Source organism: Neofelis nebulosa, chromosome 4 (genome assembly GCF_028018385.1).
Source record: "Neofelis nebulosa isolate mNeoNeb1 chromosome 4, mNeoNeb1.pri, whole genome shotgun sequence".
Lineage (NCBI taxonomy): Eukaryota > Metazoa > Chordata > Mammalia > Carnivora > Felidae > Neofelis > Neofelis nebulosa.
In genome coordinates, this window is record NC_080785.1 from 85031890 (window position 1) to 85059881 (window position 27992).

The 27992-nt window shown below is 35.4% G+C and overlaps 1 protein-coding gene across 1 annotated transcript in view; it reads left to right on the top strand.

Moving 5' to 3' along the window:
* The window catches only part of GNAT3 (G protein subunit alpha transducin 3), a 61944-nt gene that overhangs the window by 26170 nt on the left and 7782 nt on the right, over nucleotides 1–27992 (top strand). Inside the window, exons 3-5 of the mRNA XM_058725274.1 lie at nucleotides 5196–5337; nucleotides 13506–13663; nucleotides 18928–19056. Coding sequence (XP_058581257.1) covers nucleotides 5196–5337; nucleotides 13506–13663; nucleotides 18928–19056 — 429 coding nt within the window. The remainder of the gene's footprint in view (nucleotides 1–5195; nucleotides 5338–13505; nucleotides 13664–18927; nucleotides 19057–27992) is intronic.

The window sequence follows — 27992 nt, forward strand, 5'->3', positions numbered from 1 at the left end:
TTATTTTTAATTACCTTTTGGAGGATCTTGCTCTTTGGAATAGGTCACATGAGGAAATCATCCCAGTTAATGATACAATTATCTATTTAGAATGTAAAACACTGTTTTTTTTCCTTTCTTTTTAGGTACTAATGTCATGTAAGTTCCATATCAGCAATTATATAAGTCCCACTTTTCAAATTCCCTGATATCTGTACTTGCAACCAATTTTTTTATACCTTTTCTCCCATCTTTGAAGAACAGGACACGCCTCTATCCTGACCAGTGCTCATACTGCTTTTGTGTTCTCAGTTCCATCCTTGCATCCCAAATCATCTTGCACACCCTGTAACACTACCACTGAATTCACCTGTTATTTTATTTCTGGTTAAAATCATGCTTGAGTTCCCCCTATCCTTTTTACCTGTCCATTCTCTGTGAAGTTAAATGCAGTAAAACAAGAAATAATCAATTATTTGGCTATCTAAAAATTAAAACTTTTAAATATATTAAACCATAAATAAAATTAAACAAAAATAGAAAACTAGCAAAAAATCTATACTAAATATAATAGATAACTGACTATAATAATATGTACATACAGATATATAGATATATAGAGAGATATATGATATATAGATTGGTAAGAAAATATAGATTGGTAAGAAAAAAAATAAGCTGCCCAATAAATACAAATGGTAAGACACTATGAACAGACAATTCACAAAGACAAAATTAACGTCTGTTTACATCTATAATGAGCTATTCTTCATCTTAGTAAATTAGCAAACAATAATTTTAAATAATATTACTCAATAAGGGTGAGGTTTGACAAGTTAATATTTTTCATTACTAATCGTAAAATTATTTGTTAAAGCAGATTTATAGAAATAACTCTTGCAATCTACACCACAACCTGGGAAAATAATAACTATATTTCTGAGAATTTTAATAAAATAATTTAAATTTTTAAAAGTACAAAAATAAAATAATATAAACATGAAAATATGAACAGTTATGCACCGAGAGATTTGGACTAGTCTTATTTAAAATAATGATATATGAGGCAAAACAAAATACTCTAAATTAAAATAAAACATAGGGAAATGGATTGTGAAAGTATGGGACTATCCACTTTTCAACTGTAATATTTTACACCCATTTACAAGTTGTATGCAAATGAGAAAGTTTTAATAGCAGAAAATACTTATATTCACTGCACCACAAAGATACAAGATTCCATAAACATCTTTACCTCAACTATAACAAAATAGATAATTTTTTTAAATGGAAGAAAATATTCCAATGTTCAAAGATATTTGCTTCTCAATACTGGGATTTAAAGTTAAACTGAACCTTCATTTTGAACACTGCTGGGTTTTTCACATTTTCTACAATGAGCAAATATTGCTTCTATTTTTTTATTTATTTATTTATTTATTTTTTAATATATGAAATTTACTGTCAAATTGGTTTCCATACAACACCCATATTATTGCTTCTATTATTAACAGAGTCTCCTGATGCTACTTCTTCCTCCTTTCCTCAGCAGACTCTATAAGGAATAGTCAACATTAGCTCTCTTTACTCTTCCACCTTCCATTTACTCTTAAACCATTTCCATCATGCCTGCCTCCAGCATGCCAAAAAAATTGCCCCTATAAATGTCAATTATTATTTCCCAATTGCCATGTTGTATGGAATGCTCATGAGTCCTTATTTTAATTGTTTGACTGCACTGGGCTTTTCTCTTCTCAAACTTTACTCTGGCTTCTAAAATAACTCTTTCCCAGTTTACCTCCTAACCACTTGCTTTACTCCCAGATTCTTTGACTACATCTTAACTGCTGGCACCTCTAATGTACTAGGTCCCCTTCTCTGCTTACTCTATACCTTCAGATGAAAACTGCTAAGGTCCAGTGATTTTTGCTATCATCTGTCCAAGACTGTCCTAGAATATTTCTTTCAAATTCACTTTGTCTAATCTAGGGAAGCAGATATATCTACGTCCATATTCTGTGGATAGGTCCAGTTCAAAAAAACAACACTAACTTATCTCTCCATCTGGCCTGTTTCCCTACATTTAATTATAGCAACAACAGCAGCAGCGGCTGCAGCCTCTAAAGCAATAAATCTGGGTGTAGATATGAAGACGCTCACCTCACCAAGTTTTGTCACATCTACACAAGTTACATCTTCAAGGGTGTTATTTATCCCTATTGTCACTGCCTTAGTTTAAAAACCTCACATTTCTGAAGTGGATTAATGCAATATCCTGCTAAGAACTTTCTACCTCCCTCTTCTTTCCTCCACTGCAGTATCCACAGTAACACCAACTGATCGCTTTTTAAAAAGAGTGTATGTCTTTCCTGAATCGTACTGTTCACAAACTATCAAGATCAAACTGCTTGGCATGATACATAAGACACTTGAGAATCCAGCTCTTATCTACCTCTTCATTCTGATGTCCTATGTCCTATGACTTCCCTCCCCCTTCATGCTTTCTACATGAGATGCTGAACTTACATAATGCTTTGGACTAATGTATGACAGAAGGCATACAGCTTAGCAGCTAAGATCAGGGGCTCCAAAATCAGACTGCGTTTATTGCTCAACTGTACCATGTACTAAGTTAGGGGTGGTGGTTCATTTATCTATGCCTACATTTCTTTCCTGTAAAATGTATGTAATAATTTTACCTACCTTAAACTACTTATTGCAAGAAATGAGAAGACATATAAAGCACTTAAAACAGTGCTTGGCACACACTGAAAGTTTGGTAATTGTAACCATCTGTTCGGTCGTACTGATTGTTCTTCCTAGAATGTTCTTCCTTTTCGCTATCTGGAAATAACTACTCCTCCTTGAATAATGAACCGATCATCAATCACTGCCCCAGGCAGTCTCCCCCCAGTCTCTTAGACTTCCTCCCAATAAAGTCTATGGCTTATTCTTTTCTAGTTTATTGTACCACATTCAGACATTGTTGTAATACACTCTCACACTGTACAAAAGTGAAATTTTATGCCCTACCTTCCTATATAATCCAGTACTCTCCAATAGAACTTTCTGTGATGACAGGAAGATTCTATCTGCATTTTCCAATATGGAAGCTCCTAGTCACATGTGGCTATTAAGCATTTGAAATTTGGCTAATGTAAAGGAGGAATTAATTTACTCTTATTTTTTTAATGTTTTTACTTAATGTTTTTATTTTTTTATTTATTATTTTTTAACATTTATTTATTTTTGAGACAGAGAGAGACAGAGCATGAACGGGGGAGGGTCAGAGAGAGAGAGGGAGACACAGAATCAGAAGTAGGCTCCAGGCTCTGAGCTCTCAGCACAGAGCCCAATGCAGGGCTTGAACTCACAAACTGCGAGATCATGACCTGAGCCGAAGTCGGACGCTTAACCGACTGAGCCACCCAGGGGCCCCTGTTTTTATTTATTTTTGAGAGAGACAGAGACAGAATGCTAATGCGTTAGGGGAAGAGAGAGAAGGAGACACAGAATCAGAAGTAGGCTCCAGGCTCTGAGCTGTCAGCACAGAGCAAGACACGGGGTTCGAACCCACGAGCTGTGAGATCATGACCTAAGCCGAAGTCAGACACTCAACCAACTGAGCCACCCAGGTGCCCCAGAATTAATTAACTTTTAAATAATGTCTAGTAGCTACTATATTAGACAGTGGAGCTCTAGTCTATATGTTTTGGGGGAGGAGAGAAAGTGTCATTCATTAATTCTTTTCAGTACACAATGCAGTATGTTACAGAAAATTTCCAGTAGAAGCTCACTAATTTGAACAGGTTTAGGAATCAACTGGCAGATAGAAAGCTCTATGTCACAGAAATGTATTTGTGCATTCCCTGGAAAAACAGTGTTACTTAAAGTCCCACTACAGCTGGATTTTTTAAAGTATACATTCACCATTTTGCTTTGTGATGTTTCCTTATCCTGTGATGAAAGGATAGGAATAAGCACTTATTCCAGAAAGAAAAACCTAACTGCCATTTTAATTTAATAATTAAATAATTTTCCAATTTCATTTTTTTGACAAAGAACTAAGATTTCTTTAATGAACTTATTATTGAGCTATCTATAAAGACATTTTATTGCATGTTTTCCACAACGTTTAGTGGTCTACTTTTTTACTTATTAAAGTTGTTTGTTTAATATAGCAAGATAAACATGGCCATGTTGAAAATAGAAACACAGCAATTATTGGCAATCAAACATTAAAAACAACAAATAATGGATATAGGTTCTGCCTCTACTCTTTTCACTTCAGAAATTGTTATATTTGAAGGTTTTAATATCTTTAAGGGCCTTAGTGTTCTTTTCCTCCTCATGCTAACATCTCTCTGTGTATAGATAAAATACAAATCCTTCATAATATGACATCCAAAATGATGGCTAATGAATATAAGACACTTCAAAAACAAACAAAAACCAAACAAACCTAGAAAGGAACAAGAACATATTATACAATAGACAATAAAGTAATAAGCATATGCAGAGATTTTAGCTTTTAGAAGGTAAATCTATTTTAATCTATTATTCCAAAAGGATAAGTAAAACTGAGTTCTGATTGAATGAGTGGAAGGAAAAGAAGAGTTCAGCCAAATAAATGTCTGAGCATTTCCACTATGAGAGCTAATGGCACGTACACAGATGGAAAAATAAGGAATTTAGCAGCAGGTAATTACCTACATTAAAAAAAAAAAAAGATGCCTTTGTTAATGCTATGAATAGAAAACAGGCACTCCTATTTTCCAGTGTGTCTTAAGTGATAGGAAAAGAAATGAATGTTCTACTAAAGTACTTCACTTCCTCTAGACATCATGTTATAAAGACTAATTTGAGAACTCTGTATCTTTGTCCTGGGAATCTGGAAATTTTTCTTTTGAAAATAAACAAGTGTTCTAAGTAACATGCTCATGATTTACCAATTTTAAATAGTGGTTTATCTAGAGCAAATTTTAATTCCTCTTTATATTTGGCATGGGGAGCTCAAAAAAATAGTGCATTAGACCCCAATGATAATAAAATCCATAGTCATAAAACTGTTCAGATTTAACATACATATATGGACAATATTTTTGTAACAAATATATACTGTAATTTTATTCAAGCAAATTATTATTGATGTGTTTTAATATTATAAAAAATATCAATTGCTCAACTCACAAAAGCTCTTCATGTTTAAATTGTAGGATCATCCATAAGAACGGTTACAGTGAACAAGAATGCATGGAGTTCAAAGCAGTAATTTACAGTAACATATTGCAATCCATCCTAGCTATTGTGAAAGCCATGACTACCCTTGGGATTGATTATGTGAATCCCAGAAGTGCAGTAAGTATGCAAATAATGACCGTTGCAGTCCTACAATGGAGTTTGAGCCATAAAATGGTAGAACTAAATTTCTAGTATTAATCTACACCAAAAATTTAAGAATATGAATTATGAATTTTGGAAACTTTAATTCTGTTTAGTGTGAGATTTCTTTTTTTTCTTTACATGAAACTTTTCTTTTTGAGTGTGTGCTATAATCTTATTCAATATTAACTGGTTTCCTAGGAATCAAATCTAATATCAAATAATATACTGTATTAGAGAAAAATATTGGTTATGTTTCCTAAATACAAAAGAATTTATTCCATAAAATCAAACTACAATATCTCTACATTTATTTCCCAAGTTGAATTATGAGTCATTTCATGCAGACTTTTAGTAATAACATTACTAAAAATTACAATTTTCATTATTGTTCAATAATTACAAAGGCAATGTGGGGCAGGGAAATTTTTATTTTATAATGTCAATTTTTTAAAAAAGAATTCAAAGCGTGTGATTAAGTAAGCTGTATAATAAATATACTCAGATAGGCAGAGTTATGTTTATAAGGTAGCATCTAAATAGTTTCATTTCATTCTATTTTATATTTTGTAATATAATTCTATAACTATATAGTATTCTCCAAAGAACAATAATTACCCACACCCAAAAGAGGAGTAATAGTGTACAATCAACAGGAAAAACTCACTTATTTTTACATGTCCCGTCCAAGAGCAGCTGGTTGCCTCCAGAAGATATCAAATGAACTGTTGCCAGTGCAACTCTTAGATACCTTGTTATACTACAATAAAAAAGAGAAGAACAGCATTTTAAGTATAGAGAAGAATGTGACATTTGTACTTTCCTCTCCCTATACTCCTCTTGGAGTTTAGGGTTCGACCATGTAAATTACCATTGGAAGCCAGGATGAAAAGAAAAATACTTTCATGCTGTTAATTTTAAAGGAAATGGTAAATCCTCTTCTTGTTCTGCTATTTTCCAACAAAGAGCACAGAAATGCTAAGTATGTTCTTAGGGCAGATCATTTGTAAGGCAGAGTCAGGAGTTCCGCTAGGCTCTCCTTCCATTTTTAGCTTTCCTCAAACTTGGCTCTAGTAAGTCACCTACTTCTTTAAGTTACAGTTTCCCTCTCACATGTAAAAGGGGAACTTGCAGGAGGAACTCAACTCCAATATCTTTGCATTCTTTACCATTCCATGAGTTGATGATCCTTTTTTTTTTTTTTTTTTTTTTTTTTATGTAAGGGTAGTTTGGTTACAGCTCTGACGCTGGCTGTTCCTAAGAATCTGAGACTTTAAATTAGCCCTTCAGAAGCAACCTGATATAAGTCTCATATTTAAAGATGTGAAAAATCAGGGTCAAAAGGATGAGCAATGTGGCCAACATTGTATAGTTAATGTTTGGGGGCAAAACCCACTTCTTCTGGCTTCCATTAGAGTGCTTTTGCCTATGCAAGGATTTTTGCAAAAATACTGTTAATGGTCAGAAGTGATTGCTAATTTGCAACTGGTTAGAGTCTTAATGACCTTGCATGCAGGTGGAGTAAAAATAATAGACTCTGTAGATTGCTGCCAGTAGGCTGAGAATTAAAAAGAATGTAATTTATTCAAAGCATACATTAAATGGTAAACACAGAGTGATTTATGCAGCACTGAACAACCAACATGACTTCTCAGGAGGACCTTTGTCCTCAAGTGTCAAACATCACAGCTGGCAGATACTACATAACTCAAATTTCGATTTCAATTGTTGAAAACTACAGTAGTTTTGGTGAAAATTCTACACTATTATTTTAAGATCAATATACTCTATACCTGCCTTAAACTTTTTAACAGATTAATTGCTAAGCATCTCACCTATGTGTGTGGCTTTCAGAGTTCTGTTGTCCTATGGCTTTCAATTTAACTGTCTATTTATATAATTTCTATATTTTTATATTACCATTCATACATCATGCAGATTACCATTCGGAGAGAGAAGGATCCCTAAAAAAAGTTTCCATGAGCTTTATTGATTATAGCTCTGTAAATTTGGACAAGTTAATCTTTGTACATTTTGGTTTCTTCATCCATGAAATGTTAGTGTTTTTTTCACTGAGTTTCAAAGACTATTACAGAAGGAAACAGAAATATAGGAAATCCACTTAAAAACAAAATCTTGTGGGGCAACTGTGTGGCTCAGTCAGTTAAGTGTCTGGCTCTTGATTTCAGCTCAGGTCATGATCTCACAGTTCGTGAGGTCAAGCCCCACATCAAGCTCTGTACTGACTGTGGGGAGCCTGCTGGGGTTGTCCTTCCCCTGCTTGTTGCCCCCTCCTCCCCTTGTTTCTCATTCTCTCTCAAAATAAATAAACAACCCCCGCAAATATTGTAAGATCCTAGTAAATATTGAGTATTTACTCTCTGATAATCACTTTGAATATAAGCTCATTAAAATTTATGTATTGAAGTCTACACATCCAACATCATTTGAAAAAAATTGTATTTCATTAAACTTTATTTATACAGCAGACATTGGACTGGACACTGGGAATATACTGAGGAATCAGCAGTAAATGAAATGGAAATAGTATTTGCCCTAAAGAGAGGGAAGACTGATGCTGAACAAGTAATTGCAAAGCATCAGCTATTGCAAAAGGGTAGTACAGCTCAATGGGGAGCTAAATCCTCATTTGTGGAAAGAATTACCAAGAAAGGAAGTACTATCACCAGTGGGGATGGGGAATAATAAATTAGTAATAATAATAATAAAGTTTCTTTTAAGAAATGTTGAGTTTATAAGTTCTGTAACACGTCCACATGTGTAAGTGGTTGAAATGTGCATTTAAAGTTCAAAGGAGATAATTTGATGAGAGATCTAAATCTCAGTATCATTGGCATTATACTACAGCGTATAATTTATATTAAGGAAATGGGTGGGATGGAAAAGTTCAAATGCTTCGACTGAGAAGATAAGGGTGTAAAGAAGAGTAGTGACTTAGATGCCCGTGCTGAAAAACTAACATTTTCTGGTCATTTGAGAGGAATAAGAAAGTTGGAGGAGATGGCTGGATAGTAAGAGGAAAACCAAGTTATATGGAGTCACAGAATTCAATATTCCAAAGGGTACTTATCTAAGCTGAAAGGTCTTGAGGTCAAAAAGAAGTGTATTTAAAACCTACAGGGGCACCTGGGTGGCTCAGTTGGTTAAGTGTCAGACTTCGGCTTAGGTCATGAGCTTATGGTTCGTGAGTTCAAGCAAGCCCTGCAACAGGCTCTGTGCTTACAGTTCAGAGCCTGGAGCCTGCTTTGGATTCAGTGTCTCCTTCTCTCTCTGCCCTTTCCCCACTCATGCACTGTCCCTCTCAGAATTAAACAAACATTTAAACAAATAATAAAAAAATAACACCTACAGGATTTAATAATACAAAGATCACTGGGGGTATCATGAGACAGGTTTTAGAAAAGTTGTGGATGCAGAATCCAATGAAGTATGTTGAGATATGAGAAGAAGATATGGGAACAGTTTAAAGACATTTTAGCAACTAGAACTGAGGAATATAAAGAGAAATAGTATCTGAAGCTGAAGGGGAATGCATCTAAGAGAGGGCTCGTTTTTACTTATATTAATATTTGACAGACTAATTTCATAAATATAGAACTTGTAAAGGGTAAAGTTGAAGAAACAAGAAGGACATAATACAGGCATTTAGTAAATTTCTACTTGTTCTCTCTGAATATTATCATATTCCATTTTAGAGCATCTAGAACATCCTCTAGACCAACATTAAATGAATGTTGAATGTTTTAGTACTTTATCTCATGATTTGGGTATTGTGACCATCTGTGAGATAGTATCCTACAAAGTGAACCCTATAATATGAACCAAAGAACAGTGATTTCTCAGAATTTTCCAGGATAAAGTTCTGTGATCAACTAAGTTTAAAATACATATATGCATATGTATATATATATATATATATATATATATATATATATATATATATATATATTCTCAAGATGATAAGGTTGTGATATCTCTTCTTTCCTTGATATATTTTTTTCTGCAATCTTTGGAAATATGACTCAAGGGTTTAGAATGAGTTCCACAAGACTCTAGGAACACCTGAGGTCCCTAACATTTATGAAGAAATTCTGGGTAACTTGTAGAGACAGTATATATTTTTCTTTCTTTGCAACATAGTTCCAGAGCTATGCAAACTTGAGAGAATGAGCCATTCCAGAACCCTCATAGTTCCCAAGCTTTTCCAAATATATCACAAGGAAATAAAATTTCTTCAGGATGCCACTCAAACCTCTTCAGAGCTATTTGAAAAATGTGAGATATTATTGGAGAACCTTTAAAGCTTCCTTAGAACAAGAGGTCTGAGCTAATTAACACATTTCATTTTATTGATTCATTTGTTCTACAATATTTCTGGGACAAATACTATGCATTAGGTTCTGGTGTAAGTCTTAAGGATGTAGAAATGAACAGAAAAAAAATATCACCACCTTCATGTGGTGATAGTCTAACATAAAAGATACAAAATAAAGAAATATGCAGCATGTAAGTAGTAACAAGTGCTATGAAGGAAAACAGAGGAGGGCAGGGGGCTAGAGAATAAGGAAAGAATGGAAGAAAGGGTGGCTCTGGAAGGCATTTTTGAGGGGCTGGTATTTGGGAAGAAACCTAAATGAAACAGGGAAGACATGGAGGAACAGCCATTCAAATGCTCTCAAATGGGGGGGCTGTTGAGTTTGAGAAACAGTAATAAGTCTGGTGCATCTTGAGGAAAGAGAGACAAATTGTGGGGGAAGGAAGAGATTGAGAGACAGAGCAGGGTGGGGGGGAGAGGGAGGGAGGGAAGGAGAAATAAAATTGAAAAAAAATACATGGGTCAAAACTTGTGAAACACTACGAGCCATGACATGGGATTTGGGTTTTGAGTGTGCTGGGAAATACTGGAGGTTTTAAAATATGGGAGTAAGATAATAAGTTGGAGTTCAATTTTCCATCACTTTGGCAGTTATGTAGAAGACAACTGTTCAAAAAAAAGACAACTTTTCATAATACTTGTTAATTTTGATATTATGTATATTTAAAAAATTCAAACGTTATTGGTGGGTCCAATTCCTTAGCCATATGAATTTTGATTCTTTGAATTACTATGTCAGCCCTTTAATAACTGCAGAAGAAATTCCAGAATTAAAATACAGTATGTCCTATAACATATTATTTATGGGTAAAGAAAACTATGTATTGCCAGGGATTCTCAAATCAGGCTGCTCATTTGAGTCACCCAGAAGATTTTTGAAAATACCGTTGTAGAACCTGACACCCAGAGTTCCTGCCTCATTTCTTTGGGTTGAATTCCTTGTAGCAGTATTTTTAAAGAGTGCCTCACATGCTTATAATGCACAGCCCTGTTTGAAAATCACCATCATTGCTTTTTCTATGCAAGCAATAAACTAAAAAAATAAAAGGTCTTGAAAGACAAAACCAAACTGGTAGGATGGCCTGCCCTTGAGGGAAGTACTAGGATTGAAATGGTGGCCGGGGGCGCCTGGGTGCCGCAGTCGGTTGAGCGTCCGACTTCAGCCAGGTCACGATCTCGCGGTCCGTGAGTTCGGGCCCCGTGTCGGGCTCTGGACTGATGGCTCGGAGCCTGGAGCCTGTTTCTGATTCTGTGTCTCCCTCTCTCTCTGCCCCTCCCCCGTTCATGCTCTGTCTCTCTCTGTCCCAAAAATAAATAAAAAACGTTGAAAAAAAAAAAAAAGAAATGGTGGCCGAAGAACACTTTATGACATTTACATGTTCAAGGTGAGACGATTTTCATGATGGTTATCTATTCAAATAAAGCGTATTTAGGTTGAAATTGGAAAAAAATTTTAAATGAAAGAGTATATTAGAAATTAGCTTGGTTCGTAAAGATATGTTAATAAGGCATGTCATTTTTTTCCCTTTAAGGACAAACTGGTTCGAACAGCTGTTTCATTGCATCATTTGTCCTGAATGACACCTTAATAGTGAAGGAGGCACATGGGATGATGCCAGCTAAACTGGCTGGGTCATATTTCGCTGGATTTGCAGTGCTCTCTCACATCTAACTAATTGGGAAGAAGGATTTAAAACTTTACACTATGCCAATATAGGAAAATGGGTTCAATCTTTAGATTTTGGCCATTTTACAATTTTTGGTTAATGCTCATCTATGTAATCTGTTTGGATTAGCAGTAAAATCTGAATATGAAGAAAGATGTAAGATTTTTAGTCTTAACAGAACCTCTCTTTAAGAAGGAGAGACATAACTTTAGTTTTTAATGCAAAGAACAGATTTTTTTTAAAAAAATTTAATGTTTATTTATATTTGAGAGAGAGACAGAGCATGAGCAGAGGAAGGGCAGAGAGAAGGAGACAGAGAATCCAAAGCAGGCTCCAGGCTCTGAGCTGTCAGCACAGAGCCCGATGCAGGGCTTGAACTCACAAACTGCGAGATCGTGACCTGAGCCGAAGTCAGACGCTTAACCGACTGAGCCACCCAGGCGCCCCACAAAGAACAGATTTTTAATAAAATGGTGAAATAAGCCATTTTTACTATTTTAAAATAATAAATTGACTTGTATCAGAAAAGCAGCAAGTTCCCATTGATAATTCTTCACTGGTAGCCACCTGACATTGTACAAAGTAGTTTGGGTTTGACTCTTCTGAAGCTCATTGTCCTTATTGGTTTGGCAAATCAACCTTCTAGTTTTAGATTCATTTGTAAAATGGAGAAAAATGCTGTCTATGTGACTAGTGCTGTGAGGATTTTGTGAGATATTATAGGCGCTATCTTATAACTTGTTATAATACTATGTGCTAGAAAGAGTATGAGCTTTGGAGTCTGACAACAGGGATTTGAACCCAGACTTCATTTGCCTGGTCCAGTATCATGGTCAATAACTTAATTCCTTTGGAACTTAAATTCTTAACCTTAATTTTTTTTGTCATAAAATTGCTTTATTAGTTTAGATAAACTGTTGACTATTTTATTTAGTTGATAAAGTTTGATTTTCTTCTGTCCTTCTCACCTTCAAATATCCCATCAGGACTAACACAATATCTGCTTTTTTCCCCCCTTTATTTCATTTTTTTCTTCTTTTCTTCTTTTCCTTCTCTTCTATTTTCTTTTTCTTTTTTTTTCCTTCTCTTCTATTTTCTTAATGAAATCTTCACCTCTATCCTATTGATTCGCCTCAAAGTCATGCAAACAACACCTGTACAGATGTCCAAAAACCATGTGTATATCAAAATACTTATCGCGGCTTTATTTATATGATTGCAAACAATACTTGTTGGTAAATTATACTGAGTTTTATTTTCCATGTTATCTCTAATTCCTTCATGGTATTTTTATTTCCTGGAAAATACATGGCAATGATCAAAATGAGAAGTGCCAGATTATATCAGAATTGTTACCCTTTTATCCTTGCATTTTGACTCTGAAAACTCAATCGGTTTACATTATCCCCTCTGACATTACATTCAGAAGTTAATGACATATCCTAAAATATCCTAAATTTACCAAATCAGGTTACATAGATTTTATAATAGAGGACTCTTCACCCAGCCATTATAAGGAAACTCAGGGGAGCCTAGATGGCTCAGTCTGTTAAGCATCTGACTCTGGAATTTGGCTCAGATCATGACCTCACAGTTTGTGAGATTGGGCCCCACATCTGGCTCTGAGTCGACAGTGCAGACCCTGCTTGGGATTCTCTCTCTCCCTCTCTCTCTGCCCCGCCCCCATTTATGTGTACTCTCTCTCTCAAAATAAATAAACACTTTTAAAAATAAGGAAATTTAAGATTGCATTAACAGAATTATTACCTCAAGGAATAAGATGAAAATAATAAAATTTAGGGTGCCTGGGTGGCTCCGTTGATTAAGCATCCAACTTCAGCTCAGGTTGTGATCTCACGGTTGGTGAATTCAAGCCCCACATCGGGCTTGCTGCTGTCACCACTGAGCCTGCTTTGGATCCTCTATCCCCCCTCTCTCTCTGCTCTTCACCTGCTTGTGCTCTCCCTCAAAAATAAACATGCAAAGAACCAACAAGAATAAAATTGAAATGCCCTATTAAAAGGATATGTGATTCCACATAACAACACATTTTTATCATTCTTTTAAAAACATTGCTATAGGAAGACCAACGACAACTTTGTGTGATGGCGAACACTCTGCAAGATGGTGGCATGACACCTGAACTGGCTGAGGTGATAAAAAGACTCTGGAGAGACCCAGGAGTTCAGACCTGCTTTGAAAGGGCATCTGAATATCACCTCAATGACTCAGCAGCTTAGTAAGTGAATGCATTTAACAGGAATTATAGTTGAAACATTTAAGTTAAGAATTACAATTCTTCAGGGGCGCCTGGGTGGCTCAGTCAGTTAAGTGGATGACTTCAGCTCAGGTCATGATCTCACAGTCGTGAGTTCGAACCCCATGTTGGGCTCTGTGCTGACAGCTCAGATCCCGGAGCCCACTTTGGATTGTGTGTGTGTCTCTCTCTCTGCCCCTTCCCTGCTCACACTGTCTCTCTCAAAAATAAATAAATGTTAAACATTTAAAAAAAAAATATTTAAATAAATAAATAAATAAACTATAATTCTTCAGACTCTACATTTGTCATCACAAATGAGGAAAGTAAATAGCTTTACGTCTTGTTACACTAAAATAAAAAGAAGTTGAAGAGAAATATAGATCAAGGTGACATCATGAAATGTAAAACTATAAGCAAAGGAGCTTTTAAAATAATTTTGAAAGTATTTGCCTGAAAATACCCACATTTTGCAACTATTTTCTCCCAAATGAAAAGGATTCATCTGTGTGCACTGTTCTCAATGTAAACGCAGATTGGTGGCATACACACTGATGTTTTGGGCTATTCATTCGTCTCTCATCATATTACTTAAATATTCTTCTAAAATAATTTTATTGATGACACATTCTTTGACTCAATTGGTTTGATGAACATGATACAGAATTCTAGAAGAAAGTAATGATTTTCAAAACATTTGTATTTTGTGGGATACTGTTTGAGTCTCAAGAAAGATTATATAATTTTCACAGCTAATATCATCCAGTAGGCAATTATCAGCCACAATAAAATTAGGTTATGATACCATTTATAATTTCATTATCAAAATTATTTTAAATTTCTATTTTAGTAAGCAGTTCTTAACCTATACTCTGGTTATAAGCCTGCACGCATGTGTGTACATGTATGCAAATTAATATAATTACTTATTCTATGTATCTGTCCATGCATACTCATATATAAAAAGGTATAAATACAGTTCTTTTGATGAACTCACAACAGAACATGTTAGTACTACTTAAAAGGTGATGTAAAAGTGAAGCAAATGAAAGATTATTTGAGGATAGAACAATGAAACTTGCATGATACTTCAGCTTTCTAATCGTGATGGTCAGAAGGATTATGGAGAGAAAACAAACTGTATAAATTTTAGGAAAAGCTAACAACAACAGTCTTCTGTGATTAGTCACTCATGTTCATTTTAAATTCCAAAGCCCTTGGAGGATGTCTTGCTCTCATCTCTTTGATGAAGTAGAGAAGGAATATCATCATGTGATTATTAAACTCATTTAATTGTTTTATGTGTCCCAGTGCCTAGCCATATTTTAATACTAAGACAACTCTGTGCATTATAGAAAACTCTATTTTTCTTTATGAATCGTTGATAAGGGCAGTCACAATAAGAAATTTAATTGTGGAATATTCTCATAAAATTTTGCTTAACAAAACGCTAGAGAAGGAAGGAGAGATAGTGTTGGGGGGCAAGAATTCCTATCCCCTCAAAGGTCCCTCTAGCTGAACTCAGAATCAAATTGACACAAGACAGATTAACAGGAAAAAATGAAATGTAATTGGTATACATACAGGGAACCACATAGACACGGAAATTCCAAAGACAGGCAAAATGAGGTCTATATGTCATCCTGAACTAAGGAGAAGAGGGTGGGGCCTGGGACTTCAGAGGGAAGGAATCAACTTCAAAGGGGGATAACAGCAGATGTTTGGTAATTAGAGGTTTGCCCTGCCATATAGATGGGTCACTCATAAAATTTATCTCTCCTAATAACACTTATTCTGGGAAAGACCCCCAGTTTTGATTCTTCTATACAGTTAAGGGAGGGGCAAGATTTCTCTTCAGCCTGCAGGGTCTCAAGTGCCTTCAGCTCAAAATAATCCACATACCAAAGTGACACATTCTGGGGAACTGGGGTGTTGTCCTGAACCCCTTCAATAGCTGTAATTAATATATTTGGTTTTGGATATACATTATCAATTAAGCATGACTTCTCCATTCAAATATTGTAAGAAGTGTATTTGCAATTATATTAATCATTATGTTTACCAAATACTTTACTCTTTAATAACAGAAAAAAATTATATATTGTGTTGTCAAAGTGGGAAGATGAAATGACCCTGTATTGTATTTTCTAGACCTTCTAGCCTTTAGTTTCAGATTTTTTGTTTTGACACACAAAATAAATATTTTACAGAACTATCATGTTATAGATTCATATTAAAAGTATTTATCTGTTCACGTTAAACATCATTACACAGTATCTACTTGCACCTATTTTGTGAATATTGCCCATATAATAATGGTTTTAAATACCCTGATTGATTTAGAGAGTAGTAAAACACCTCTCCACCTTCACTCCCAACCTGTTTCAGAAAATTTTCATTTGAAAACCACCCAAAATTTAAATTGTTAATACTCCCTGCCCTCAAAGGTCCTTAAAAGGAAGATTAAAGAAAACACTTATTAAGAAAAATAGTTGAATGGCCATTGCTTTCTTCCAAAAATTAACAGAGTTTTTTCAAATACTGAATTGCATTCACATTTTGAAACTAAATATCATATTAGATCAGTCCCACACTCATGTCTATTTCATACATATTTTATAGAGCAATGGCCTCTTTCCTTCTCTCCCTTCCCTTTTCCTTTCTCTTCCTCTTCTCCCTTTCCCCCTCTCGCTCTTTTCCCCATTGTTCCTTTTTTGTTTTGTTTTGTTTTGTTTTGGTCAAAATAGGATACTTATATTTTCTCAAACCTAGAGCCACTTCAAGTTTAGGCTAACAAAGTAGTGAATCTTAATCAGAGTAGGGAAGGGCATGTTGTTGGCAACATAACACCTCCCTGCTCGCACCTGTACTACTAGGAAGCTGAAGGAAAAAGGGCATGACAGTGACAAAGAGGGGAAAGAGTTTTATTAATACTTCATGGCTTACTGATTGAGGCCATCTAGTGTGCTGTTTAAATTCCAGAAGTTTTGGGGCGCCTGGGTGGCGCAGTCGGTTAAGCGTCCGACTTCAGCCAGGTCACGATCTCGCGGTCTGTGAGTTCGAGCCCCGCGTCAGGCTCTGGGCTGATGGCTCGGAGCCTGGAGCCTGTTTCCGATTCTGTGTCTCCCTCTCTCTCTGCCCCTCCCCCGTTCATGCTCTGTCTCTCTCTGTCCCAAAAATAAATAAAAAATCAGGTATTTTTTTTAAACTGATTTGAGCTATATGTATTTAGGGCCTCTGGTTTCAGTTCTAGACCACAGGCCTGAGCATTCAAATCTCAAAATTCAAAAGCAGGCCTCTTAAATGCAAATTTGTCACTCTGCTAATGCTTCTGCTTTGCTTGAAATCATTTACACATGCAAATGAAAGTACATTAAAAGTGTCTTTACCAAAGTATTCATTTAGCTATCATTAAAATGAATTGAATCTCTATGTTGACAGGTATGTTTTTGTTGTTCTTGCATGAATCAACTGACCAGCCGTATGTGCAGACTTAGTCAACAGAGAATTCACAAAGGGTCTTGCTTCACAAAACAGAAAATAGATAAACTGGAAAAAGCTTCCAATATTTTCTGCTGATATATCTGTTTCTTGATTTGTCCCTTGCTTTTAAGAAAAATTAAGCTTTATTAGAATAAAGCACAGTAATAAATTTTCCTATCATACATAAATGTGTTTCTGAACTATGATCACCTATTTGTCATTTAGCCAAAATCCCTTTGAGGCGTTCACTCAATTTGTTTCAGCTCAAAAGCAGAAAGATCCTCCGAGAATAAATTACCCATATTGCTGTTGAATTTATTTTTTAAAAAAGGATAAAATAGTTTTGCTTTTCAAGGCATGATGTGAGGTGCTAACACATAACAACTCTTCAACTTAGACCCTGAAAAATTCAACTTTTGAATGATAACTAATATTTAGCTGGATTCTACCTCTCAAATTCTTTCTGGATAGATGTATGCCCATCATAATCTTCCTATTTAGCTATACATGTAAACTTAGTTTTAATATAATGACCAATTTTGTCATAAAAACCTTATCAGGCTTTTATTGTCACTATTAAACATTTTCACAGAAATAGCCATATTGCTAAACTACTAAAGCCTTATATTCAAAGTCTAGAATTGTGGTTTTCAACTGTTTTTAAAGCAATGGGATACTTTGTTTTAGTTTAAAGACATGATCTGATTTCAAGAAGGAGGCAAAGAGCAGCTTCTTTCCTCTAATCTAACAGACTCTTGTGGAGCACACGGCTTACTCAGATCTATTTCTGCTTCTCAGCACCTCTAGATCCTGTGGGCAAAACCAGGGCAGTACTCAGCTTGCTAACAGTAGGGTTTTTAAATATGTGGTCCAGGAAAGAGGTAAGGATACTGACACATTGGTGGAAGAGAAGAGAGATAGGAGTGGGTGCAATGTCTAAGTTCAGCCTTCTGTCCCCTGAATGGCTCAGCAATGACATGAGTTAGTTCCATCGTGAACCAGCAAGAAAATCAAAATATTTTCTTTTATTGTGCTAACTGTATATAATCATGGCACTTCATACAAATTGTCCAGAGTCCTAAGCTAGACAATCCATGGAGAACAACAGGACAAACTTCAAGTTATGAAAACCAATAACTCCCTTAAAATTCAAAATGCCTAAATTCAAATTACAGCATTTTGAAGATAATCTAGTGACTACCATTACAAGATAGGACGTTTTGGGGGATGATCAAAACCTGGAAACAGAACTTTTCTCTGAAATATATCTGTATAACATCAATTCTGTTACATACACATAAAATGCAGGCTAAGGTACTATTGATCTAGTTTTTGTTTTTGTTTTTTTTTTTAGAGAGAGAGGGTACACAAGCAGGGGAGAGGGGCAGAGGGAAAGAGAAAAAGGATCTTAAGAAGGCTCCATGACTTAGCAAGGAGCCTGACACGGGTCTCCAGGTCAGGCTCAATCCCATGACCCCGGGATCATGACCAGAGCTGAAATCAAAACTCAGATGCTTAACCAACTGAGCCACCCAGGCACCCAGACCTAGATGTCTTTACAAGAGGCCTCCATTGGTCATGTGTGTGCCACACTTAGTATTCTGCAGCATCTGTCCACCAAGCTCTGATGAGCAGGGTTAGAGAGAACCAGTCTGGAGTTTAATAATTTTAATGGACCCTGAAGTAAAAATTCATTTGTACTGAATCCTGGTATCTTCAAATGCAAATTTTAAAAATATATGCTATTTTTGTTGTTGTATTAGCTACCTTAATGATGTAGATAGAATCACAGCTCCTGGATATGTCCCAAATGAGCAAGACGTTTTACATTCTCGAGTGAAAACAACTGGAATCATTGAAACTCAATTCTCCTTCAAAGATTTGCATTTCAGGTATGAACAATGTCTTTTCTAATCATCAACTGAAATATTCAATATGTATATATATATTTTTAATTTTTCATATATATATAAATATATATATGTATATGTGAATGTATATATATATATATATATATATATATATATTTTTTTTTTTTTTTTTTTTTTTTTTTTTTTTTTTTTTTTTTTTTTTAACAGAGAAAGGTCTAACCCATATTCAAGCCCAGTGAACCTTAGGCATACTTTCTAGGCCTTCCTAGCTCACTGTCGGTGCTACTTTCCCTTATTGCCTTCCTATAGCCCTGCACCCTACCCCCCACCCTAAGTCCCAATACTTCCTCCAAGAAAAATGCCTCTGTATTGACCAGGTGGTAGCTAGATTTTATTTTCCTCTTACTTGAAACTGATATCCTACTTAAAAAAAAGAAAAGAAAAGAAAATGTATTTAAATTAAATTTAAGTAACAGGTGCCACGGATACTATTTCCTTTGCCTTCCTACTCTCTCATTTGCCTGAAATACTCTTATTAATTCATTTCCTTAATTTAAAATGATGCAAATAATTGAGAGGAGAACTATTTGAATGTGATGCCGTTTACTGAAATAACAAGGCCTGTTTTATAAGCATGGTTTGGGTATGAAAATGAGTCCAGTATTTTTATTGCTGTCACATTATCAAGACCTTTCTAGAAATGCTAGTGCAAAATCACTCATTTTCTAAAAAAATGTTTTTAATGTTTGTTTATTTTTGAGAGAGAGACAGAGCACAACCAGGAGAGGGGCAGCAAGAGAGGAAGACACAGAATCCAAAGCAGGCTCCAGTCTCTGAGCTATCAGCACAGAGCCTGACGCAGGCTCGAACCCACAAATCATGAGATCATGACTTGAGCCGAAGTCAGATACTTATTTAACCAACTGAGCCACCCAGGCACCCCAAAACCACTCATTTTTTGAACCAAGAATTGGAAATCCAAACCATAGTGCTATAAAACATCATCATATTTAACTGCCTCTCCCTATGGATTGTTGATGAGATGGACTATTAAACATTAAAACCAGGTTCCAGATGTACCACTAAATAATGAAAAATTAATAAAAATACAATTAGTAAACCCATTCATGTACACAAAATGGGAATACTTTTAAAAAGTAGAAAAACAACGAAAGTGACATGAATTATCTGTATCCACTTGTGAGGCAAAATTCACTTCAGTGGGATAAAAGCTTTAAATTTTTTTTAGTATTAGAAGTGGTGAGACGTAATATCTAATTAGAATAGATATTACAGAGATGGCCAGGATATTTTCGAGTTAATATCAAATAAAGCCCTTCAAAATTTACACCCAAATCTCAGGTCCACCAATAGTTAATTTTCTGAAAGATGACCCAAAGATCAAACCAGGATAAAGTGGCCACAAAGATTTGGATCCACATCCACTCTTGGCAAACATAAGCAGTTTGTTTTCGGTCCTGTCATCGTTGTTCCTCTTTGGCAACTACGTTCTCCAGGCTTCTGGTTTTTGATCCAGTTTCTAAGGTTTTCCCATGGGAGTCCAAGTCCAATTGCTTGGTCCCTCTGCCCCTCCTAACCCTGTCAAAGCATTACACAAGCTAATGGAATTTTCTGGATTTTAGATCGCTTGGGCCATAAACCAGTTATGAAAATTAGTATCACATAATGAATACCTAGAAGCTTATAATTCAGTCATTCTCTGCAACACCAACTTAGTATCTTCTCAGAAATAGTCACTTTCACAAATTATCTGCCATATATATAGATATAGATATATGGCATATATCTATATCTATATCTATAGCTATATCTATATCTATATATCTATATATATCTGTTCCTTGAACATTCCAAACCTTAGGACCTTGTTCTTCTCTTTGCTTAAAATGCTCTGACGCTGGATGAGAAGGACTGGCTCCTTCTTATCATTAGGTTCCCAAATCAGAAACTATCGCCTCATGGAGACTTATTCATTCTGTTACCCATCGCCTCACATCCCTGTCACTACTACACCCAGTAGCGTACTGGTAAACATATCAATAGGATCTCTGGGACACAGGGAGAGGGAAAGCCTGATGTATGGCTCTTGAGGATTCCCTTGCTATAAATACCCTAACAATGGTTAATTGCAACCTAGCAAAGTGAGGTCACTGAATGCGCACTGGGAAGAAATGTAAACAGCTCTCACTAGCCATACCAGTGGGAGCCAATGCCTTTGTAACACTGAAATATCAGACTATTTTGTTACTTAAAAAAACACAAAAAACAAAAACTTACTAATGTGTGAAGTTTCCTTGTTTCTTTATTTGTTTCCTCCTTTGTTTCTGTTTCTGTCTCCTATGCTCTGAGCTCCTGGAGGCCAGGGTCATGTCTGTTTACAGTGCCGTCTCCTGTGATTATCACAGTGGCCAGCACAGAGTAGGTGTACTGTCAGTTCTTGCTGGATGAATAAATGTGTGATGCCAAGCACTATATATACCCTATTTTTACATGCTCATTATAACATGTTGACCTGAGTATTGCTGTCCTTATTTTGGATAAAGAAAAAAATTAAAGCTAAAATGAGGTGAAAGATTTCCTCAATATCATACATAGAAGTGTTAGAAATGTGAGGGGCGCCTGGGTGGCGCAGTCGGTTAAGCGTCCGACTTCAGCCAGGTCACGATCTCGCGGTCCGTGAGTTCGAGCCCCGCGTCAGGCTCTGGGCTGATGGCTCGGAGCCTGGAGCCTGTTTCCGATTCTGTGTCTCCCTCTCTCTCTGCCCCTCCCCCGTTCATGCTCTGTCTCTCTCTGTCCCAAAAATAAAATAAAATAAAAAAAAAAAGTTGAAAAAAAAAAGAAGTGTTAGAAATGTGATTAGAACATACATCTTTCTAACTTCAAAAACCACACTTCTTGCACTGCATGTCATTGTGGGCTGTTAGGTAAATTGGGACAGAAACCATTCTTTTTTAGGGGCACCTGGATGGCTCAGTCGGTTAAGCATCTGACTTTGGCTCAGGTCATGATTTCACGAGTTCGAGCCCTGCGTTAGGCTCTGTGCTGACAGCTTGGAGGCTGGAGCCTGCTTCGGATTCTGTGTCTCCCTCTCTCTCTGCCCCAACCCCACTCATTCACTCTCTCTCTCCCTCAAAAATAAATAAACGTTAAAAAACAAATTAGAAAAAAAAAAAGAAACCATTCTTTTTTTCTGTAGAGTAAGTGCTTCTTCAAATGTTTTTGGTCATTCATAACTCCCTACAGAGAGAGAAAAGGACCTGTTTGTGAGATATCTCTGAGTTGGCAAGCCTCAGTACCTTTGCACATCTGTGCTTCTGAAACCAGGGACATGACAATTGCCAATGAACACATAAACCTCAGAAAGTCATGTCCATTATTTGGAACATCTATTTCACTCAGTAGCAAATAATACTCACAGAATTTTAAAAAATTATATCCTGAATAGAATACAGCATTTGCATTAATATTTAAAAAAAACGATTTTAGGGGTACCTGGCTGGCTCAGTCAGTTGAGCACACTACTCTTGATCAGGTCATGATCCCATGGTCGTGGGATCAAGCGCTGTGTCAGGCTCTGTGCTGAGCATGGAGCCTGCTTAAGGTTCTCTCTCTCCCCCTGCCGCTCTCCCCTGCTCATGCTCCCTATTTCTCTAAAAATTAAAAAAGGCAATTAATAAATAAAACATTATTTTAAAGATATATTACCTCATAATAGACCTCTTCAGAGTATACCTTTAAACCCCTATTGGTGTACCATTTTCCCATTCTTTTGTAGTTCTGTGTTTTGTGAGGCATTGTCGTAAGTAATATAGACAGGTGATTGCCTATGCTGCTTTCATATATTGTCGGTGCTTATGAAGGAATAAGAAAAGGACTTGCTAATTCTCTATGACAGCATCAATGCTGAAATGGAAGGTGTTTGTGAATTGGATTGTGAAACCAAGTTAGGATTTCTTTTGACGTAACAGTTTCTATACCACACAAATACAACCTCTTTGCATTCATTCAAACAGGTTTGCAGCTCTTTTGTTTTAATGTTTTGTTTTTCTTCTTCCTGAAGAGGGTGTATTATTAAAGGCATCTTCTGTTAGGAAATGGAGAAGGATAATAACTCAAATGCAGGGAATTTCTTTAAAAACAAGTATTTAAACAATGAAGTTTTGAAAGTATTTAAATTTTACTACAAAATATAAAAAAGGCAACTATACTTTTTCTTAAGGAACTATTTAAAATCATTTAATTACGTTTTTAAGCTTAGTCACCGCAACTGAGATATATTAATCCCTTAATAATTTCCACAGTTAAATCACTTGGTTTTTTTTTGAAGTGCTGAATAGGATTATCTAAAAGTACACAGACTTTTATAGTATAAAATTTGGTAGTGTTTCAAAATAGAAAGTCTAAAAATAAGATACCTTCCAACTTCATTTCAGTAAGTGCCCAGGTATTAAAATATATTGCATTAGCATTGATTTGAATTCACATAGCATAAATCATCCTATGACTATTTAAAACTAAAGATTTAATTTGCATACTAAACTAGAGAACTCTAGAATTTTAAACAGGAACATCAAAATGAAAAATTCTGTCTGTTAAGATACTGTATCATCTTCCTGTATCACCTAATTTAATGGAAATTACCTTAGAGTTCTTATCAAACCAGAACTCCAACAGTCAAATGTAAAATAAATTATCTTTACAAATGTTAAAGTACTATGTAAATGGAAAACACAAGTGTGAGCTCTTTTATTGTTATAAAATAATCCCTCAGGACGAAGAACTTACAGATTTATAATGATTTATCCAACAATGATAGAGAAACCACTTTCTCCCTAATTTGTTCCACAATTAAACAATAGAATTAAGAGGACATAAAACTATATGGAAGTCGAGGAAGAGAGGTCAGCAATTATTACAACATAGAGTTTTAGGTTTTTATAAATTCAACATAACTATTCTCAACAATATTTGAGTGGATCTATGAGATACATTATAATTTTCTTAAATTTCAAATTGATCATATGCACTCTGTTTATTTCTGTGGGGGCATAATCAGTTTAGGAGTGAGTCTGATTGTCTACTCAGCTGCTAGATCTCAAATTAGCTTTGTCCTTCTCTATTAGATCTCACAGAGCAATCACTCATGTATAGCTATATATTTGTTTCAAGTATGTTCATGGTTAGTATTATCAAGACAATAAGCTATGTAACATGTCTAATTTATTCTAGTGATATATTTTAATGACTTTGTGAATTATACTATTCAATAATTAGAGAATTATCTAGTGGGCATATCAAGTTCCAAACAAACACACACACATTTTGTAGCAAGTATATAATGTTATTAACAATTATGAGCATTTAGAGACCCTGACTGTTTTATGGTTATAACTCCTTTTGATTCTGTTTTTTATATACAAGCAGTGAAGGGATTTAGAATGATCTCTGTGCATATCTTTTTTGTCTGCAAATATCTGTCCTAATCTATTTTGAGAACTTGGCACCAGAGAAAGACTTGGTTAGGCTATTTTGTGATGGCTGTGTGGTGGTGACACAGATCTATCCTGGCCCTTTAATATGTTGCCATCTTAAGATGGTTTAATATTATATGGTCAAATATCTTAAAAAAGCTCCACCAACAGAATAATTTAAAATAAATTCCAAATCAGGTTAGATTTTCGGTTTTTTTTTAGCGTAGATTATGCAATAATTTTTAATTGCTATGAAGTACAGATTATTTCATTATAATCTATCTAATATGAACTGTGAATAATCTTGTGTGGTTAAATATTTAGCCAACTGTTTGACACAAACCCATAAAATTCAATAGCTTTCCAAACTGTTTAAAATAGATTTTAAAACACAACTGTTTAATGTAAAGCCAACTATTTAATATAAAACTCTGGCAGTTCACCCTATATTAATACCATGGGTAGTTTAACAAATAATCAATGTTCAGCTATCACCTAAAAGCCTTGCCTGTGGATTTTTAGTTGTATCATACAACTCAGGCATTTAAAAACTTTTTTTTAATTTAAGAATTCTGACTTAAATATCAGAATTAATAAGAAAATATGTATTACCAAAATATACATTAAAAAACTTCATGCAAAATGCAAAATGAGAACTGCATGTTCTATTCAATATCATTAAGGCTCTGGTTACCTTAACTGCTCAAGGAATTAAGGATACTCAATCTGTATCACATGTACATTTACCTCATTAATTGTTATGTAGATTTGACGAATCCAAGTGTTCAGTCAGCAGAAATGAATGTTTTTCTCTGATTTCTACTTTTGTTTTTCACAGAATGGTCATGATGGAATATATATGTATCCATACTCCCATATACTTATATATTTATATATACTCATATACATTCTTAAATATATTTTTATATAGAAGAATACTTATTCAATGAAATATATAAGTAAATGCTTCTACTTTGGGAATCTTGAAAATGTTTCAATAGATTGTAATGCTTTACACCTCTAAAATAAGCCCCAAATTAAAACTTAGAGAAAGAGTTAAAAGTGAAGAGAGATGTATGACAAGAAAGGACTACGATAGCAGGAAAACAAAATGTAACTTCTTAGAGCTAACATTATATCCAGTACACTCAATATGAAAACAAAACTCCAGATGTTGGTTTGATCTGCTAATGAACATTTCAATTCTGTAATGGCAGATGACATTAGAGCAATGGCCAATGCTTCCTGGACCTTTGTCTCTAATGTCAACCTGCTCCCATGCATATATACACACACACCACTGTTTATCAAGTGAGTCATAACATGAGTAGGTTATTGGCATGCAATCTAAGACTTTCAAAAGTCATTTTTATCAACATAACGAAACACTCAGAGGGCAGATCTTTGTCCTCCCTTCCTTGGGAGAAAGCTAAGCCTATTAAAATGTGTTTAGTGGAGGCTGCATGATAGGTTAAAAGAACTGTCGGCTAAGGGTCATACTACATTTTATACCCCTCACTGATTTTATACATTTACCTGAAGAGAAGAGCTACCCTTACACAAAGATGTTAATATCAACAGTAGGCTTTGAAGACGCTGAATGATCAGAGAAAGTCAGCAGAGAGCCAGTGAGATTGCTGGGCTTGCTTTGACTCTCATCTCAAAGGTTTTGCAAACATTCTATTTTTGGGGAAAGCCATTTGGTATCATTACATTGTAGAAAAGAAATACATGGGAAGTATATGAAATTTCTGTTTTTCCCTTTTCCTGGGGAGTTTATATTCCCCTAGGAGTCCATAAATTGGTAATACTCATACCTTGATCATTCTTATTACCGTTTTCATTGCAAGGGGTTCCCTGCAATTTTTTTTCTTATTCAAAACTATTAATATGAGATTACCCTCTTTGAGGTAAAATATATGACCACCATGCTAGGAATCTGAGCAGTTATACTAAGTCACCCTGTCAGATTTGTAACTTTTGAATATAATCTAATTGAAAATATAAAAGTGATTTTAAAAAAGAAATTATCAGGTATGGGTGGCTCAGTTCGTTAAGGGTCCAACTCTTGATTTCGTCTCAGGTCATGATTTCACGGTTCATGAGTTTGAGCCCTGCATTAGGCTCTGCACTAATGGAGTGGAGTCTGCTTGGGATTCCCTCTCTCCCCTCTCTCTGTTCCCACCCTGCTTGTTCCCTCTCTTTCTCTTTAAATAAATAAACTTGAAAAAAAATAAAAAATAAAAAAGAAATTATCAGACAGATAGCTTACTTAGTTGGCCATAAAAACAGAGATAAAGAAGCTCAAAAACAAATGCTAATTAACTCATCCAAGTCCTATTTAGTGGGGAAAACTTAATCAAGGTGTCCTGGAATTTGGTTCCTGCAGCAGTATCATTTCTACTGTGGAAACTGAAGATTGGGCTGTCTTAGCACAAACATTCTATTCATCTAGCAACTTTTGCCCTCATTCCATGATAGGTTAGTTCTCCATTATAGGATGTCCAGTATGGAAGCAAACCCTGGAGAGAGGACTAGAACACAAGAGAAAACAAGAATTATGGAGATATTTACATGTTAAAATCTAGTGGGTGGAGATACAAGGAGTTGTTTTAGTTTGAAAAGCCTACAAGGAATTTAAAACTCTGATGTATATTCAGTCCTCTGTGCACCAAAACCCACAACTTGATGCATCTTTGTTCAGTCACAGTATCACAGTTCTTTACCAGATATGATCCATCATATACTCATGTGATCAAGTGGAGAATATACACAATAGCTAGATCCCCGGAGGTCTATACCATCGCCATTAAAATAATGGAACAAAACACCTGGTAAGGGGAGAGTTTTACATTTTTGCCCAGTTTGACAATACATAGAGCTATTGTTTGGCTTAGGGGAAGGATAGACTGTACAGTGAAGGTAATTCTGGCCCACTGGTGAGAGCTTAAGAGTTTTAAAGCTAACTGTGGACAGTATGTACTAGTTGGGGACCTCTGGTCTAAGCAAATAGACTGACACATGATGAGGTTCACTATCATACCCACAGAACCTATCATGGTGCCTGGTACATAATAGCCTCTACAGATATTAGTTGAATTACTAAGCCTTGGGCAAGTTGCTTTAATGTCTCATCTGAAAAAGATAAACAATAGTTGTACATAAACTATATGTATATTTACATGTATATGTATAAACTATAAGTTTATATTTTAAAATTTGAGTAAATTGTTATAGATTGCTTACATGCCTGGCAAATAAACTCTTATTAGGTATGTTATAAAATTAAGATATTACTGGGGTGCCTGGGTGGCTCAGTCAGTTGAGCATCTGACTTCGGCTCAGGTCATGATCTCACGGTCTGTGAATTCGAGCCCTGCGTGGGGCTCTGTGACGACAGCTCGGAGCCTGGAGCCTGTTTCGGATTCTGTGTCTCCCTCTCTCTCTGACCCTCCGCCATTCATG